At 42.0% G+C, this 19,636-nt stretch overlaps 2 protein-coding genes across 12 annotated transcripts in view; both read left to right on the top strand.

Moving 5' to 3' along the window:
• Nucleotides 1-12: 12 nt before the first annotated feature.
• Nucleotides 13-18,193, top strand: LOC101271993 (protein SCO1 homolog, mitochondrial). Of its 3 annotated transcripts, none has more exons than XM_033422854.2 (7): nt 13-333; nt 1,401-1,491; nt 4,521-4,718; nt 5,483-5,575; nt 9,302-9,417; nt 14,432-14,471; nt 18,068-18,193. In XM_033422854.2, the coding sequence occupies exons 1-7, from the start codon at nt 49-51 to the stop codon at nt 18,133-18,135; spliced, it is 891 nt and encodes a 296-aa protein (XP_033278745.1). In that variant the 5' UTR covers nt 13-48; the 3' UTR covers nt 18,136-18,193. The 3 variants fall into 3 exon arrangements, 2 of the variants coding, with proteins under 2 accessions (XP_033278745.1, XP_004266883.1); XR_004481838.2 differs by lacking the exon at nt 18,068-18,193 and adding an exon at nt 13,505-13,675 and having other exon boundaries at nt 14-333; nt 14,432-14,567; XM_004266835.4 differs by lacking the exon at nt 18,068-18,193 and having other exon boundaries at nt 15-333; nt 14,432-15,344.
• Nucleotides 18,146-19,636, top strand: part of LOC101272246 (myosin-3) — a 61,961-nt gene continuing 60,470 nt past the window's right edge. For 6 of the 9 annotated variants that reach the window (XM_049702231.1, XM_049702233.1, XM_049702230.1 and 3 more), the window contains exon 1: nt 18,146-18,282. The gene's annotated coding sequence lies outside the window, so the exon portion shown is untranslated. The remainder of the gene's footprint in view (nt 18,283-19,636) is intronic. The other 3 variants (XM_049702234.1, XM_049702235.1, XM_049702228.1) reach the window with 2 other exon arrangements.

The following is a 19,636-nucleotide window of genomic DNA, read 5'->3' as shown; positions in this document are numbered from 1 at the left end:
TGCCGGAAGTCGAGGGGCGGGGCAAAGGAGGCGCGGTCTGTCGAGCTCATGGCGGGTTTGTTGCGCGCGCCCGGCCGGATAATGCGGCTTCCGAGTAGCAAACTTTGGTTTCTCTTGCCTCGCGGCCTCGGGGTTTGGGGCCCCGGGGAGGGGACCGCGAAGGTCATGCTGGGGCGGCTCCGCGCGCCGCCAGAGGAGGCGTGGCGGGCCTCGGGGCTCGTTGGCAGCTGCCTGCGGTGCCGGCTCCTCAGCACGGCGAGGCAGCCCCCGCCCGGGTCGTCAGGACCGGAGCCGAAGGGCGGCGGAGACCCCACGCGCCCCTCGCAGCCCCGGGTGAGTGCACACCTGGAGCCCTGCCTTTGCTCGCCAGTCAACCCTGCGCGCCCTTCCTATCCCACTTGGTCATAACCTCAGAAACCACTCGGCCTCAAGTTGTCCTCCACTCCGCCGGTTGACCTCCCTGGGTCACAGAATCTCATCCCGCATTTTCCTCCGGTTTGCACGGACCCTCAGCGGTAAAGAGAACCTCAGAACCGACACCCTCTCCACGTGGTTAGATACCCGGGCTTGGATTTTAGTTAGCTTTTGCGCCAAGAAAATAAGTTTCAGGTGTTCTAAGCGTGGGGGCTGGGTCTCAACCTTAAGTTTCCCAAGATTGAAGCGCGTCAGAGCATTTTTATTATTTATCACTTGGCTCTCCCTTCGGAGGTCTGGTGTGTATATGCTGAAATTGAGCACATGTGGGTCGTAGTGGCGTGCTGGATATGCCTTTTTTCTTTGGTTTCTCCCGGGTTCTAGTTCTGACCCCAAAAGAACTTAAGAGCCATTAGGCTCTAGTGATAGGCAAGAGAAGTGGTCTTCGGAGCTGGGGGAAGGTTAATGAGTTATTTTATCTTGGGACTTGGAAAAAGTACAAAGAAATAATGATGCAGTTTGCAAGACGTTCCACTTTTAGCTGTCTTCTACTTTGGCTTTGTTACTTTTGGAAGCCAGAGTTAGGTTAACCTCCTAAATTTATTTGGTTTATTTCTATGTATTCTCAATATCAGCACAAGCAGGTGATTAACTGGTTTTTAAATCAGCAGTTGGGATCTGGGTCACACATGGTAACAATCATGGTGCTTGAGCCTTGGGTCTTTTTTTCCACGTGAAAAGAAATCGACTTAGGGAACCTTCCCTTGGAAAGAAGTGCCTTTGTAATTGTGTTAGGAGCCCAGATGCAACTGCATCCCCAGAAACTTTCAGTATTTTCTCATCCCAAAGTAACGTGAAACATGCTGTCCGTTTAACAAGATCGAGGCCTGTGTGTAGGTATCTTCAAAAATACTGTAATAAGTTTAGTGTGATTAAATGTTTTCATCTTTTTAGTATTTTTATTTTTGAAATCTCTGCCCCAGTAGCCTGTTTCCTGGAAGTCCTTAGCCATCACATTTGCTATTGGAGGAGTTTTACTGGCTGGGATGAAGTACTTCAAGAAAGAAAAGACAGAGAGTAAGTAGATATCATCTGGTCAGCGCTGAATAAAATCCTTCCTGGCTGTGGACTGTCATCTTTTTGTCATTGTTGTTTTTATGCTTTTTATCTAGAAATAATTTTAGGTTTACAGAAGAGTTGTAAAAATGACAGTTTCCATGTATCTTTCACCTTTCTTCCCCTAATGTTAATATCTTGTATAACTATGGCTAATTTATCAAAAGTGAGAAATTAAAGTTCATACAGTACTGTTCCCTAACCTACAAACCTTATTTGGTTTCACCTGTTTTTCCACTGTCTTATGTGTTCAGGGCACCACTGTCTAACCATGTGAAAAGACTTATTGTGGACAGATCTGGATGTAGATAGTAAGAAGTCCAGAGGGTGCAAAGATGACTAAGGTGCAGTCCAGCCACTGAGGTGCCCATGACAGTGAAACAGACACAGAAGTGAAGGATTCACTAGATGAGGTTCTGCCAGGCCAGAGGGAATTTCACGGCAAGGAACGGCTCTGGACTAACACTCAGTGTTTAGAAACTGTTTACAAGAACTTTATATTTTAGTGAATATTTCAGGACTTTTAAGATTTGTTTTAGAAGTTTCCAGTAAACCTTTAAAGTATCACTTACTCTGTTTTGATTCTTTAGAGAGTCTCTTTTGATGACATTATACAAAGGATAATGTTTACAGCTGGGAGTGAAAATTCATAGGCTTTAGAACTTTAGGAATATAAGATCCATATTGATATACAGGTATATTTCTTTTGTGTAGCAAGCAGTGTTTTATTGATATGATTTTCATATTTTAATAAGCAGTTAAGTTCCTTCAATTTCAAAATGAAACAGACCTGACAAACTAGGAAAGTAATGGTAGAGACAATTGTAGAAAAAGCCAAGCTTCTTATGACTTTAGTTTGGAATTTCACCTTCAGTTAATAATTTTGTTTTATAAAAACTTGTATTATGAAACAGTATTAAAAGTGTGCCTTGGGGCTTCCCTGGTGGCTTAGTGGTTGAGAATCTGCCTGCTAATGCAGGGGACACGGGTTCGAGCCCTGGTCTGGGAAGATCTAACATGTCGCGGCACAACTAGGCCCGTGAGCCACAACTACTGAGCCTGCGCATCTGGAGCCTGTGCTCCGCAACAAGAGAGGCCACCATAGTGAGAGGCCCGCGCACCACGATGAAGAGTGGCGCCCGCTTGCTACAACTAGAGAAAACCCTCGCGCAGAAACGAAGACCCAGCACAGCCAAATAATTAATCAATTAATTAATAAACTCCTACCCCCAACATCTTCTTTGAAAAAAAAAAAAAGTATGCCTAAGTTGTTTGAGAGTATTTGCTGACATGATGCTTCACCATCTCCCAATACTTTATTGTGTATTTTCTACAAACAAGGACATTCTCCAACATAACCACAATGCAGCCATCAAAATCAGAAAATTAACATCAATATGTTAACACCGTTCAATCTTCAGACCTCATTCAAGCTGTGCAACTGATGCCCTCCTTTATTTTACTTATTTTTAATTTTTTTGGCTGTGCCTTGTGGCATGCAGGATCTTAGTTCCCCAACCAGGGATTGAACCCATGCCCCCCACAGTACAAGCACAGAGTCTTAACCACTGGACTGCCAGGGAAGTCCCAACTGATGCCCTCCTTTTATAGCAGAAAGATCCAGTTCAGAGCCACACCTCATACCTAGTTTTTTCTTTGGTCTCCTTCAGTTTGTAACAGTTTTTCAACCTTTACCGGACTCTCATGACCTTGACAGCTTGGAAGATTACAGGCCAGTTATTTTGTAGACTGTCCCTTCGTTTGGGTTTGTCTGATGTTTTCTCATGGTTAGATTCAGGACGCTGTGTTCTCATTGCATTTAGTCAGGTGTCATATGATTTCAGTTTGTCCCATTACTGATTTAAGTTCAGTTTGATCACTTGTTTAAGGTGGTGTCTGTCAGGCTTCTCTACTGGAAATGTAATTAATGTGTATTTTGTGATGTACATTTACACATGTAAATATTATATATTTATACATGTAAATATTCTGTTCCCCATCAAACTCTCAATTCATTTATTTATATCAGTGTGATTCATGATTTCCTAGCAAGCCAGTGAGTTGTAATCCATCATTCTCTTTGGTTTGACGCTCACATCGTCCCAGATTGGTCAGTGGGAGCCCCTTCGACACAGGCTTCTGTTTCCTTTTGACATGCCTCCTATGTGCTTTGGGTTCTTCCTTAATTCTGACACAAAAGGATGTTCTAGGTTCGTGTACTTTCTCTGCCCCAGTCCTGGTATCAGCCGTTTCTCTAAAAAGCCTCATTTCCTTTTAGTGGAGGATATTAGAAGTCAGGATATGAGCTCATTGCTATTGGGGTGTATCCGCCCCCCCGGGTCCTTTCAGTGGACAGAGCTAGGAGAGAGATGTGCTAATTTACATCTATACTTATTTCTGTATCTATATATATTGAAACTGTAAGTTTGTATTGTACCTCCCATTTCTTTCCAATACTTCAGCATTCATTCTAGTTTTCTCTCCTTCCATCGATCTAACTCCTTTTTCGTCCATAGCTCTTTAATGTATTTACTTATTTGGTCACGCCCCTGTGTGTAACTGAGCTCCCATCGCTGCTGTCCTCTCCTCACACAGCTGCCCTCCTCAGCACATTCAGGCTCAGACACCCACTGCCAGGCCACCCACCTCGCCCACTTGGGCTCAGACATTCTGCTCTGCCCTGCCCTCACCCCCATCGTGGCCACACCTGATGGCTAAGGACTGAATTGTTCTGGAGGAGGAAGAAAATAGTTTTACCACTTTCTTTTCTTATAGTCCTTACTATATACAATAGCATTTTATTTGATTTTATTGTTTTATGCTTATTTCTCTTAAAAGATTTTTTAAGCTTCTTGAAAACTGAGGCTATTTCTTCCATATTTTGTGCCCTCAGTCAGTAGTATAGAATGAACCATAGATCAGGCATTTGAGTACCTGTGGTTAGATTGACTTTTTTTTTCCCCTTCGGTGTGTGTTCGTGTGTGTTTAAGAGCTGGAGAAGGAGCGGCAGCGAAGCATCGGAAAGCCTTTACTTGGGGGCCCATTTTCCCTCACAACTCATACTGGCGAGCCTAAAACTGATAAGGACTACCTGGGTCAATGGGTATTGATTTATTTTGGTTTCACTCATTGCCCTGATATCTGTCCAGAAGAACTAGAAAAAATGATTCAAGTTGTGGATGAAATAGGTAAGAAAGCCATCTCTTGCTATAAAAAAGTATGTGTTTACTTGATGTCCCTAATGTTACTATGCTTTTCACATTCTTTTTTTTTTTTTTTTTCACATTCTTGTATTACTGTTAGGTGGAGGGTTGTAATTATTCAGTTTGTGAGAACATAAAATCTCAGTGTTAGGCTTGTTACTGGCTGTGATTCCCATGACCTTATTCTTTACCAAAGGAAGCTTGTTTTGATGCTAAATGTTAGGTTGCTTAAAAATGGTGTGGTCTGGGTCTCCCTTAACTCTGCTTTGTGTCCCTTTCTTTTTGTAGCCTTTCATCACTGACACTGCCATTGCTTTTTCCCTGGTGACTGATGGTTAGACTAGGAAATCTGTGGTATGGTCTGTGATGTATATCCTTCTTAAAATGAATTGTTCCAGGATATTCAGTCCTTATCAATAGTTTCTTTGCCCTTGAGAAATGGTGGGTGGGGCGGGGGAATCCTACAAACATTGCATTGGATTAGGAGACAGGATATCCACGTGATGTGATTCTGAGTAACAGCATGTGTGCAGGGGTGCAGATATTTGATAGGCTATCTATCTGATTGCACCACAGATATATATATATCTGCCTTTCCTGGAGGCTGTCCCATCCCCTTCCCCATCCGTGTTAGATGTCCCTCTGTGTTGCCTTAACACCTTGCTGTAGCACTTCCTACACGCTGCTGTAATTGCTGTTTTTCTTTTCCCTTAAAATGTGAATACTGATTAATGAGAACTTTCTTTCAGATAGTATTCCAACTCTGCCAGATTTAACTCCACTTTTCATCACTATTGACCCGGAGAGGGACACAAAAGAAGCCATCGCAAATTATGTAAAAGGTGTGTTTATTCACAATGGTTTACATATGTTTAGCTCTTACAGTTTTTGAAAGATCAGCTTATTTGGACCTTGGAATGCTTTGTAAGATACGGGGGATATATGGTACTGTCACCAGTTTTACAGGTGGATGAAAAGAGTCTCAGAATTGTGACTGAGGCCAGTAACTAAATAAATAAGGAAGAGCCCTCTCATTTCCTGGTGCAGGGCTCTTTATTTTGTCACAGAGGAAAGATTGAACTTGGCCTTCTTATATCAACAAAGTAGAGACCCTTGAATTGAGGGAACACATTGCTTCTGATTACCTTACTCTTCCCTTTGTAAAATTAGGACAGACAGACATTCTGGGAATATGTTCATTGGGAGATTAAAGAAAAATTATGAAATATAAGCACATTTTGAATTCATAGTGTATATTTTATAAATCTAAAATATTAATGATAAACACATTTATAACCATTTTAAGGAAGAATTTCAATTCAGACATCTCAACATGCACTTAAAAACTATTAGAAGGTACTTTTTTTTTTTAAGGAATTTTGCCTTTTTTCTTTTTTTTCAAATTTTATTTATTTGTTTATTTATTTATTTATTTATGGCTGTGTTGGCTCGTCATTTCTGTGCGAGGGCTTTCTCTAGTTGTGGCAAGCGGGGGTCACTCTTCATCGCGGTGCGCGGGCCTCACTGTCGTGGCCTCTCTTGTTGCGGAGCACAGGCTCCAGACGCGCAGGCTCAGTAATTGTGGCTCACGGGCCTAGTTGCTCCGCGGCATGTGGGATCCTCCCAGACCAGGGCTCGAACCCGTGTCCCCTGCATTAGCAGGCAGATTCTCAACCACTGTGCCACCAGGAAAGCCCTAGAAGGTACTTTTAAAGACTATAAATTATGCTAGAATTAAGGGTGAATGTTTAGGTTCTTGTGAGCTTGGGTAATTTCTCTGAATTCAAGTTTCTTAAGCTGAAAAAAGTGATGAGAATAAAAATCTGATCAGACAGATTTTGTTGTACTAGTGTGTGGAACATGCGTGCTTAAAAATCAGGAATTTCCATTTTAATTATGGTGGAATTGATTTAAGCTACTGGTCAGAAGGACTAATGAATAGTTTTCTATTTATTTTTATTGTATGATGCCTTCTAATGCATATCCACTAAAACTTTGAGTTATTTTAAAATGTGTCTTATGTAAGACCTGTATATTTTATTACTTAACTCATGTATTGAGAGATAGTTGCCATATAAAAAGAGTACATACTTAAGGTGCACAGTGTGTTACCTTTTGACACGTGTGCACCTGGGAGACCATCACCACAGTCAGAGTGAACATATCCATCACCCCCAGCAGCTTCCATGTCCCTTGCTAATTCCTCCTTCATGTCCCTCCTCTGCATCCACCTCGTGTCTCCAGGCAACCACTGATCTGCTTTCCATCAATATAGATTAGTTTGCATTTTTAGAAGTTTATGTAAATGGAATTATACAGTATATGCTCTTTCTTTTTAATGACTTCCTTCAGTGTTATTATGTTGAGATTCATCCATGTTGTAGCGTGTGTCAACAGTTCATTTCTATTGCTGAGTAGTATCCCATTGATGGACATTCCAGTCTTTGGCTATTACAGATAAAGCTGCTGAGCACTCATGTACACGTACGTCTTTGTGTGGACACACGCTTTCATTTCTCTTGAGTAAATACCTGCGAGTGGAGTGGCTGGGTCATATGATAGGTGAATGTTTAACTTTTTAAGAAACTGCCACTTTTTTCGGAAGTGGCGGTACGTTTTTACACTCGCGCTGGCGGTGTGAGAGCTCCAGCTCCTCCACATCCTCGCACACTTAGTAGGGCCAGTCTTTTTAATTTTAGCCACTTCAGTAGGTGCTTAGTGGTATCTCATTGTGGTTTTATTAATGCGTTTCCCTTAATAACTTTTAACATTAAGCATCTTTTCATGCCGTTATTTGCCATCTGTATGTCTTCTTTGGTAAAGCGTCTCCACATCTTTTACTCATTTTTATGGGGCTGTTTATTTTTACTTATTTAGTTATCATTTATAGTCCTGATACAAGTCTTTTATCAGGCGTATGATTTGCAAATATTTCCTCCCACTCTATGGCTTGTCATGTCAGCCATGGCTTTTGAAGAGCAGTTTCCATTTTGATGAAGTTCAGTTTATTAGCTTGTTCTTTTATAGATAATTTTTTTGGTTTCATATGTGAGAGATCTTTGCCTAACCCAAGGTTACAAAGGTTTGTTTTCTCGTTGAAGTTTTAGAGTTTTTATTATATATAAGCAGAATTTATGTCCACAATTTACAGGTATGTCAGAAACTTGAGCAATAGCATCGTTATTTTCTAAAGCAGGTATAACTCATTGGGTGATAAATGATCTCCAATTTAAATGTGTGTCATATTGGCAATTGTTTATTATCACATATTAACCAAACCTTAGATAATCCCCAAATGAGTAGACATTTGAGTTGCCGTACTTAATGGAAATACCAAAACCTTACAGTAATATTCTTCATCAGCAGGTACATACAGTGATTGATGATGTGATCATTTCTAGTTGCATTTGGGGGGGATTTTTAAATATTTAAGTTGGTATTTAGAAAATTAACTGCAATTTCAACAATTTTTTGAAAAGGTTTGGATGTGCAACTAATTCAGGCTTCACTCACCGTCTCTTCATTTAGTCAGAGTGTAGGGAAGAAGAACAAGCCACCTTGCTTTTTCAGCACCTGAGCAGTTTTCCAATTTAGAATGAGTTAGTCCAAAGAATAAAAATAGGCTACCTCTACCTTTGGAAGAAGGTACTGCTGTTAAATGTTGGACTCGGCTCAGTAGTCTGATGAATCCAGGTCTTTTAAGTGACTTCCCCAGCTTACTTACATGAATTCCAAAAACTTAATAGCAAGTGCATGCTGTGAGGTTTTATGTTAGAAAATGAGATACAGGTATTTTGATCTGGTATGAACTAATTGTCAAGCAAACTTTTTTCTCATATGATAACAATGGAAAACTGTCGTGCTTAATTCATAATAGTATCTTTAAACTTCAGCATATCTCAGAACTACACCTAAATGTTTAAGAACCACTAAATTAACAAAAATTGTGATTTAAATAATTAGAATATATTCCCTCCAGCTCTTTACTAGTCATGAAAGGATTTAACTTATATATTACCAAAAACCAACTTTTGGTTTCATTGCTCTTCTCTATTAATAGCCTGTTTTAAGTTTCATTGATTTCTGCTCTAATTCTCTTCTTCTGCATACTCTGGATTTAATTTGCTCTTTTTCTAGATCCTAAGGTGGAAACTTATATTATTGATTTTAGATCTTCTTTTCTACTATATGGATTCAATAAGTTGTGTTTCCATTTTTATTTTATTCAAGATTTTTTTAAATTTCTCTTGAGATTTCTTCTTTGACTCGTGTTATTTAGAAGTGTGTTTAATTTCCATGCGTTTGGGGATTTTCCAGATATCTTTCTGCCATTGATTTCTAGTTTAATTCCAGTGTGATCTATCTTGGTGAATGTAACATATATTACAGAGGAGAATTTTCATTTGTTCTATGCGAATTTGTTTTTCTTTGAAACATGAAGAAATGTTTAGGGACTCACAGGAAGAAAGTGGCAGTAGGGCTGCTGTATAACGGATACTGTTTTTTGAAGTTTAGGGATGGTTGTTTCGCTTGCTTCTTTTTCACTGTCTTTCTCATTTTTTATTTAGAATTTTCTCCCAAACTGATTGGCTTAACTGGCACAAAAGAAGAGATCGATCAAGTGGCCAGAGCATTCAGAGTGTATTACAGCCCTGGCCCCAAGGATGAAGATGAGGACTACATAGTAAGCAAATGCGCAGCTTTCAACACCTGGACAGGCTCCCAGGTCCCAGACATTCACATAGCTTTCCGTGATGACTGGCTTTAAAAATGAAATTAAAACGAAAGATAATCTGAGATCATAGCAAATTCCTTGATAATTAGGGATGTTGGAAAGGATAGAAGAAGTATATATATTTTTTGAAGGATGATTGTTTAATTTATATTCATTGTTCTTAGAGTTTAATTGCCTGCTTTTCTAGAGGCACATAAAATTACAGAGCAATATAAAATCAGGGATATCTTAGATTCAATATAATATAATATAATCGTTTGGGGCAAAGCTCATTTTAGTTGATAAACATCGTATTGGTTTTCTCTGCCCTCAATGAAGAGGTATAAGAAATATACTCCTTTTGAGAAGTAGTGTTAGGCCATAGGGAACTGCGTTTTTGGGTTGAGTGAGTAAGAATTCTGAAAAGCAAGAGAAAAGAAAGCCATAGGCAACTAGACTTCCCATAAGATTTCTTTTCATACCAACTATGCGTTTGCGTAATTTTGTGTTTAGTTGCATTTGCAGCTATTATGCTCTACATAATTAGGATTAATTAATTAAAATTTTTTAATTAATTAAAAACTTAATGAAGTTTTTTTAATGATGAAGAACAAATTCTATCAGGTTGTTCTTCTATAGCTCTTACATTAAAGAGCCGTCTTCACGTTCATCAGCACTGCCCAGGAGTCCTGGGTCACCTTGTTCCTGTTCTAGTCAGTGGTTTCACAGTGAAGCATAAGCGCCACCCCTACGCACCCAGTTTCCTTCTCAGTGTGGACGTTTTTCCCTATCACATGAAGAGTTGACATTGTATTTTAGTATCATTTCAGGTTTTTTCCTTAGTTGTCATGCTCTAGTTTCTCTATAGTATTGGTTAGACAAAGTGATTAATCATAAGAGCCTTTCCAGCCGCAGAGCTGGTTTTGTAGGAAGAAAGATGGTCAGGATCCTGAGTCGTTGCTCTTCCCGCAACGCCATGGCCAGCTCCCAAGAGTGACATGCAGAGGGGACATCCCACTGTGGTGCTTTGTCTCTATGGCCCACTGTGATTTCCTCACCACTTTTGAACCTGGAGCACATGTGCCCCTGTAGCTTTTTTTTTTTTTAATATTTTATTTATTTATTTATTTATTTGGTTGTGCTGGGTCTTAGTTGCAGCAGGAGGGCTTCTTAGTTGTGGCATGCGAACTTTTAGTTGCGGCACGCATGTGGGATCTAGTTCCCTGACCAGGGATCGAACCCAGGCCCCATGCACTGGGAGCACAGAGTCCCAACCACTGCGCCCCCAGGGAAGTCCCAGCACTGTAGCCTTTGGCCTAAATTAAAAGCACATTTCTGGTCCCTTTGCCTTAAGCCCACACATTTTCTAGTTCTGGTGCCTCATAGACTTAGGGAAACTTGGGTTCATGGGAGAAAAAGACAAGAAAAATTAGCATTTTCTTACACCCTAAGTTTATGGAAATTAGAGGGACCCTACTGTGGTTTCCTCTTGTCACACCAGCAGCATGAGAAGAATGAGAGGAGAGCAGAAAGGAAGCTGTGGAGAAACAAGAGCTTTTCAGAATTCATTACTCTTCCTATGAAAGAGTTGTATTGACTGGTTTTGAGGTTTAACTTACAATGATAGTGGGAGCAGTTGAGCTAGTCAGTCTGACTTCCAGTGCTGAATAGTTTTATTAAATTGTATACATATGTACAGTTGTAAACTAGGTAACACCCTTTAGTCTTGTTGCTTATAGCTCATAATTCTAGAGTTAAAATTAATTTTACAAATTAGAGGAAACAACTTATAAACAAGTAAAACATGGGCTTCCCTGGTGGCGCAGTGGTTGAGAGTCCGCCTGCCGATGCAGGGGACACGGGTTCGTGCCCCGGTCCGGGAAGATCCCACGTGCCACGGAGCGGCTGGGCCCGTGAGCCATGGCCGCTGAGCCTGCGCATCCGGAGCCTGTGCTCTGCAATGGGAGAGGCCGCAACAGTGAGAGGCCCGCGTACCGCCAAAAAAAAAAAAAAAAAACAAGTAAAACATTCAGTTAACGTAGTAAGAGATACTTGGCTGAAACCGAAGCGCTGCTCACCACAGGAATGTGATTTGAGACACCCACCTCTATAGTCAGCCGCCCCTCGTGGTTTTTTATTTAAATTACTTTGAAACCTTTCATTGTGTAGCCTACCTGGACTGGTTGGTCTTGACTTAGTAAGAACGCATCTTTTTCTTGTCTGACTGTAACCAGCAGTATACGGCGAGGTGCCAGTGAACTCATAAACATAAATCAAATAAGGTTTGGGCACTGAGATTTGCACTCTAAGGTAGCCATGCAGATAATCCAGAATATGGATATTAAGTTTTTTAGTCTTAAAAATCAAGATGTAAATATGTACGTCTTACAGAGATTCTTGGATCCTCTAGAACCCATCCCAGACCCCATTTTGACAAGTAAATACTGGTCTACTGCCATAAGAATGTGACGTTTGATAAGAATCAGTGAGTTCACTGCTGTACATTTGCCAAATCAACCAGTAGGGGGAGACACTCTCCAGTTTCTTGGGTTTTTCATTAGTATGACTTCTGTCCTTTGAGGTTACAGATTTTAATCCACAACATGGTCTGGGAAACTTCTCTTAAGATTTAAGGACATGAAGGGAATGAGGGAGTACTTTAAAGGTTGAGATATAAAGGAATGAAGTTTTCTTAATCTCGATAGCAACAGAGGTGAGCTTCTGGCTTTGAATACGAGTGGCATCCTCTGACCCATAGTACATGTAACACAGGTTACAAGCGTTTAGAATTCCACTGAAAGCTAAATGTGCACGTCATTGCGTTATATGTATAGTATTACATTATTTTCTAAATATTAATTAGGAAATACTCTTGCAAAAGAATACAAATAGCTTTCACACCTAAGAAAAGATGTTCTGTTTTATTCACAATAAAAGAAATGTGAACTGTATAATATGATGCCATTTTTCACCTGTTAGATCAGAAAGGCCAAAGATACTGTCAAAATCTAATTTAGGAAAAGAGAAAATGCTGCAGTGTTGGAGTGAAATTGGACCAGCTGGCACTTCCATGCATTGTTGATGGGAATTAAACTGATACGCCCTCATAAGAAGGCTGTTTGTCAGTATCATCAGCATTTAAAGTGGAATACTTTTTAGGTTAGAGACCCCATTTTTTGGAATTTGTTCTACAGAGATAACCTATAGCATTGTTTGTAAAAAAAGACTGGAAACCAAGCAACCATTCTTTAAAAGGCTACTATATATGTACTGATACAGAACAACGTACAGTATATTGCTAAGTGAGAAAACAAGTATAGTGTGTTGTTAATTCTGTCTAAAAAGAAATAGGTGGTTATCGACACACTAATAGACACAGAGGGTTTCTCTCGAAGAGTAACAGCAGGAACTGGTGGTAGTGGTGCCCTCTGAGGAGAACTGAGGGTCTCTGGGAGTCTGGAAGGAGTGGAAGACTTCATTGTATACATTTACTGTGTATTCTTCCATTCTTATTTACATATGATTTGCTCTGCCCACAACCCAAGTGAACACTGAGACGTGACCACTGACAAGTTTGACAGTTTGAGTAGAACAATTTTTTTATTATGTATTAGAAAGTAATTTATGTGAAGAACACTCATAAAATAAGCCCAACACATGCTGAAATTCTGGTCTTTTAAGGGGGAGAAAGAATAGAAAGAATAGGAAAGAGGAAGAAATGGGGAGAAAGAGAGGTGTAAGCTGTGGAGTAGGTCTTTAAGAGACACCTGGAGACCTAGTTCTGACTGTCAGACAATTGGAGAAACGCGGGTTCCCTGTCCTCCCGCAGTGAATTACTCCCAGCCCCCTCAAGATCACCAGCTGTCTGAGCCCTCTGGGTCTACATTCTTTCCTTACGTGAATAAGCAAGTGGCTCTTTCCATGTACTCTCTATGAATGTGTGTGTATAAAAGCACGGTAATCTAACAGACACATCGTGTGTCTGGGTATATTTGGGGTGTCTTCAGCTTGGTATGTATGATCGCATTCCTGTCTTTCTTTTTGTTTTGCCAAACAGCAATCAAGCCTGGAATAAATTCCAAGGATTCTAAGTGCCATGTCTTCAACTCATTTAAAATTGGATTTGTGGAAGCATATAAGTAAAAAAAAATTGATGGCTAGTCTAAACTTTAGGTGGAGCTAGGAACACTTTAAGAACTTTGCCATGAAAGTGGATAATGGATTTAAGGTAACTCCTTGGGGGTGTAGCACTTACGGCTCCTGAGGAACTTCTGGGTGATGTGCTTCAGGTAGGATTGTTCAGCGTAGTAGGATTGTTCTTGGGGGAGGACAACACTCGTTGTCATGTTTCCATTTGAATCACTAATATGAGGACTAAATACTGTATTAGAATTTATATATTTAGTGGTTACTTTTCTGTTTTTGTTTGTAATATAACATGGTAAGCAGAATTTAGCCTGTTGAATGATCACCAGTTCTTCCTAAAACATAAAAGAATATACCCTAGAACTTAATAAAGAAAGTATTTTTCACCAACACTTTTAATCCCGTGCGGTATCTCTTTATAATATGGTTAAGGGATCAGATGAAATATTTTACTCATAAATGTAGGCTCTTCCCAAGCAGGCTTTGCTGTTCCCCAAGCATTGGCTGTTTAATGAAGGCTGGCAGTGGCCATTTCTTAGAAGTGCATTCTTTTCTCAGAAATTGTGTGGATGAGTGTGTTAAGGATTGAACCAAAAGAATTCCAAGTTCTAGCTGATGTGTCAGGCAATAGTCGGCAAATTTCTGGAAAGATTTTAGATAATTCGTTGCTGTGTATTTAGTATAATAGACTTAGGCCTGTTCCATAAATAATAGATGCTACAAAGGTTGCTTAACTAGTAATGTGAAGTCTCTTATCCTGTAGCATTTATTCAGTAAAATAAGCAGCTTATTTTGGTGAACTTTTTGTCATCCTCGCCTTCCCCCCTTTTCTCTGCAGGTGGATCATACAATCATAATGTACTTGATTGGGCCAGATGGTGAGTTTCTAGATTATTTTGGCCAGAACAAGAAGAATGCAGAAATAGCTGGTTTGGTTGCTGCGCACATGAGGGAACACAGGAAAAAGAGCTAGCCAAAGCAGCGCGGCCGTGCGCTCTTCTGCTAAAGACGAAGGAAGCTTTGTCTCCCGTAGGGGCTGATACTTCTCTGTGTATACATGCAACCTACAGAATGGCCTTCATACCAGGAGAACACCTAAATTTGGGGCAGGGCATGCTACTCTTGGGTTCAGCAAGGATGGATTCTTAACCAGAAGTCTCCCAAATGGTCGCCTTGAGACCAGAGGACCAAGTTGCCGTGAAGCCAGCGGAATGGACCTCAGGGAAGGACACAGCTGGAGAAGACGCAGCCGTGGGGTCTCCACGTGAGCAGAGCCCTCTGATTAGCATGGCTGTCCCTCCAGTGTCTTGGACTCTTGCTCTGGCAGGTTGTAGTGAATTTCCAGGAAGAGCGTAACTTCCATAGTGACCTTGCTTTCCTCTTTGAGTTCTTGGTGGCTGATAACAATCAAATTAGGCTCTCTGACATTCACAGTTAACCTTTATGCTTGAAAGCATTAGTGTAGTCTTGCTTGTTAATGAAGATCACTGTCAGGTTTGCATTGTGTTCCCCTGTCAGCAGGTGCTGATTTTACTAATGTAGAGAAAAGCTGTTGTTTGGGGCAAACCATTAGATCAGATTCCCTAGGGACCTTTCATGTGATTTTTTTTAGCTGAACGATGTGCCAGGCTTTCAGGGACCTGCCAAATGGGTGTAAGAGGATACAGACCATGAGTGTGTACAGAGTACCCTCCTGCCTGTACCGGATTGCACTTGTCTGAAATAAAGGTGTGCTTTTGCAGCTTGGACAACCGTGGCCTTTCTTGTGGGTGCAGAGATGGCAGCTTATAGCTCTCTGGGCTGAGACCCCCAGACTCGAGGGGGCAGGTAGGTGGGTGCTTGTTAGAGTGCAGGTTCCCAGGCCCAGGGCTGGGTTCACTGAGCTGAGGAAGGATGCAAAGACCTGCATTCACACCTGCCACCCCAGGTGCCTCTGATGCGGTGGCTGGGGGACTGGGGCCTCGAGAGACTGTTTTGAGGGTGGAGGGGGGCAGGTTTGCATCTGGGTGAGTTAGGTGTGTCATCTTCTGGTGTATCCATCCACAAAGTGCTAGGCAGACAGCCATTCAGGGAGATGCTGGCTTTTGTTTCTGAAACAAAAACTACTCAAAACTTCCCTGCTGTCTGGACTTGACCATTTATCACCATTCTCCACCTGAAACTGCTGCAAAGCCTCTGAAAGTCTCAACAAACCGTAACAGGTGTGGCGCCTCATCAGACATGGGCTTTCCTTGCACATCAGTTCTGTGCTCTGTGCACGTGACATGGCGCTGTCTTTTGGTTTTTAAATTCTCAATACTTAATGTTAAAACCTACTATAGATATTTATGTCAAGGCATGTGAAAAAGAAAAGTCATAAACTCTGTAGTGGTTATGGGCTGAACTTTCCCCCAGATGCATGTGTTCGTTGAAGTCCTAACCCAATGGAGGCAGCCTCTAAAAGGGTGATGATGAAGTTAAAATGAGGCCTTTAGGGAAGGCCCTCATCCAACATGCCTGGTGTTCTGATGAGAAGATATTGGGACATAGGCAGAGAGGAGACCACGTGAAGACACAGGCCTCCAGAAACAAGCCCTGCCGACCCATTGATCTGGGACTTCTAGCCACCAGAACTGCTGAGACAATAAACATCTGTGGTTCAAGCCCCGGTGCTGTGGTACTTTGTGAAAGCGCCCTAGTGAACTCATACAGTGCCATTCTCCTTTTAGGTTCCCTTACTAAAAAAATACCAAGATTTAGTTTATATAAACTTCAACTCAGGAGTAGTTGGTTTGGAATGACTTTCCCAGGAACCTTGTCAAGAACGTGAGGAACTTAATAAAAGACTACTCTCATGTAACAAAGATCTTAAGTATCTAAAATGCCAGACGTTTGAAAAGATGGTCTGTTTTAAGCCACAGAACATTTGTGTGGATCACTTGGCAGCAGCTTGTGCTGGAGAAAATTCAGTCTTCATTCTCAGCTGTTGCAGGTTAGAGCTTGTGTCATGATCCAGAAAAGGAACAGAAGCTTTTGAAGAAACTTTTATTTGCTCTTCATTCCAGTGTCAAGTTTAGAGGCTTAGAAGCAGGGAAAGGCACCTCAGAGATGACAATCCAAATCTCTCTCTACTCATGAGCGGACAATCCCAGAGATTAAGGTGCTGGCTTCACTCCTGAATCTAGATTAGAACTTGGGTCCCAATTTCTAGTCAGGTCCCTGCCTGTCCCAGTGCTGTGGGGCACTCATGGGGACCTTGTGAACCCAGACAAAACGGGGGCTCTGTGCACCCAGAAAGGGAGCAGCCTTTCCATTGTGAATCTCGGGAAATTAAAATCAAGGCTGCCTCTCAGCAAAGTGCCACTTGCAGACCTTGACCTGGATGGGCTATGGTGTTTTTGCTGGACTGTTCAGTGGAATTAATATTCTAAGAAATGGCATTTATTCGAAAATTATAAGAATGCTGTCCATGCAGCAGGCCCGGAAGTACTTTCTGCATCTGGCTGTCCGTGAGGTAGCTAATACCTCAGGTGTAAGAGCCGAGACTCACTGAATACCGGTAGAAAGCCCGTGTGGGGTGGACAGCTAATGTGAACCCAGTAAATGATTTGAAATTGTGAATGCATCTGCATGAGAGACTGTAAAATATCTCATTGTTTTTAAATACAAGATTAAAAAATTAAAATTTTCAAATCAATAGTGCTCTGAAGAAGTGTTTTATTTTGCATAGAGCACAATTTAAATTGTGTGTGTGTGAGAGAGCTACCCTTTCAAAGAGCAGTCACACACAAGCATTTTTCATCCATTTAGCTGATACATTTTACTCTTAGTTCTGAGTTACATTACTCTGTAAAGATACGGGTGGTTATTCCTATTTATTAATGAGGTACAATTAATAACCTCTAGCCACATGTTCCTTCATACCCTCTTTAGAACTTAGGTACTTTCTGTTCATTTAAGAATGTACTTTAAAATTTGTCTTTCCATGATTATAACATAAAAATTTGGAATATACAGAAAAGTTGAAGAAATTTTTAAACCACCATTGTTCCACCACCAGGAAACTATTTGGATGCATTTCCTTTGGATCTTCAACATTAATCTTTTCTTGTGGAAATCCACCGGTGTGTTCCTTTAAAAAATTAGACATGGCAGGTCAAGCTCAAGTCTCTGTAACCAGCACTGCCCCACCTTCCTCATAGGCAACTGCTGTTTAGTGTTGGGTGGGTATCATTCCAGAGTATTAAGGACCCACGCAGGCTGTGTTCTCAGGCTCCAGTTATGAACACTTGTTAAACTAGCTCAGTGCTGCTCAGTTTTTATGTAGCTGTTATTTTTGTTATATTTTGTATAATTATATTATTGAACTTGAAGGTAGCCCGAAATAGCCCCCTCTTGCCAAGGTTAGGTAGTGGATTCACTAGAGGAAAAAAACAGCTTTCAGGGCAAACTTCAGTTGTCCCCTCACCATTGTTGATTGATGGCATCATTTCAGGTGTGTTGGTGGAGAGACTTCGTTCTCTGGGAATGGTGATGTGGAATTGGGGACCACACGGCCAGTAACCCTCAGAGCTGGCCGGACTCGGGCTCCTCCCCTGCAGGGGTGGCCGGTGTGCAGCGCCTGCACGCAGCCTGTCCGTTCATCGTGCGTTGCTCTTCAGGAGTTCATTGCCCTGAAACCAGCCTGGTTTCCATCCTGACGATGCTAAGGTAACCTCTCGCAGCCTTACTTTTCTTACCTGTCACCTGGGGATATAATAGCACTGGTGTGGTAAGGTCGCTGTGAGGGTTAGAGAAGCCATGTGGAACACCAGCACATGCTCAGGAGGTGATGCCTGGTGTTATTTTTGGTCCTGATGAGGGCAGTGATTTGAGGCATGCTTAACAGGTGGTGTCAGCAAGTGGGTTTGATAAGTGTTTTCTACCCTGCCTCCACCCCCCTGCTCCCCACACTGGAGTCTGCCTTGCAGTATCCTAATTCCTGGAACTCCCCCATCTCCTGTCCCCTACCCCTACCCCATACATACCTGAGCCTGGAGCTGTTTGGTCACATTACCTTAATGAACTCTTCACACCTGTTTTCTTAAATGGTATTCAAATATAGAAAAAAAAGTTTCTGGGAAAAACCATCAGGTTGAAACCAGAAGTTTTGGGGCGTTTGGTCCTGACAGGAACAGCAGGGCATGAGTACACGGTCAGAGCAGCTTCTTCCTCAGGAGTGGGGTGGGTGCAGGGGCCTGTTAGTCTTCAAGCAGCTCTGAGTCTTCCAAGGAGGAGGGCAGTCCTCCACGTTCTAGAATGTGATGCTCAGGACAGCGGGTTGTTGGAGGGCTGCTGGCTGCAGCGAGGGCTTCGACCACAGGTGCAGCTGCTCCGTCAGATGGTGACTGTTCCTATCGAGGATTTCTGGCTTTAACAATGGAGTGTCACTCCCACTTTGACCTAAGGGGCCAGTTGCTGTGTCTGGCTGCTCACATTTTCCTGGGCCTAGTTTCTGCCAGTCTGGGCCAAGTTGGTTTAATTCTGTGCCATCTCTGCCTGTGCTCGGCTCACAGGGTGGTGCTTACTTGCCTTCGAGGGTCCAACAACAGGTCATGAGCGAGCTGTTCGTCTGTTCCTTCAGTATTTATCACGCATCTGCCACGTGCCAGGACTGTTCTCTGTGCTGGGAGACAGGAGGGAACCCTCCTAGCTGGGGGAGCTCGTCTTTAGTATGGCAGACAGACCATCAACAGATAAATGCATAAAGTGGGGTCAGATAATCGTATAGTGGGGAAGAAAAATAAAAGAAGGTAAGGGCTTGGAGAGTAACGAGGATGGGTATTAGTGTGACTGGTCGTGGAAGGACTCTTTCAGGAGGTGACCATTTGGAAACTGGGAGTGAGCCATGTGAGTATCTGGGGGGAAGCCCCTGACCCCAGAGTGAGCATGGGACACTCAAGAAGAGCAAGGAGCCCAGCGTGACAGTGGCTGGTGAATCAGGGAGGGCAGGAGGCTGGAGAAGGGGCCGGAAGCCACATTCATTGGGCGCTGGAGTCCCTGGCAGGGACTCTGGCTCTATTTT

The sequence above is a fragment of the Orcinus orca genome, chromosome 19 (assembly GCF_937001465.1).
Source record: "Orcinus orca chromosome 19, mOrcOrc1.1, whole genome shotgun sequence".
Classification (NCBI taxonomy): domain Eukaryota; kingdom Metazoa; phylum Chordata; class Mammalia; order Artiodactyla; family Delphinidae; genus Orcinus; species Orcinus orca.
Note: the sequence above shows the minus strand (reverse complement) of the source record. Positions and strands in the feature narration are given on the sequence as shown.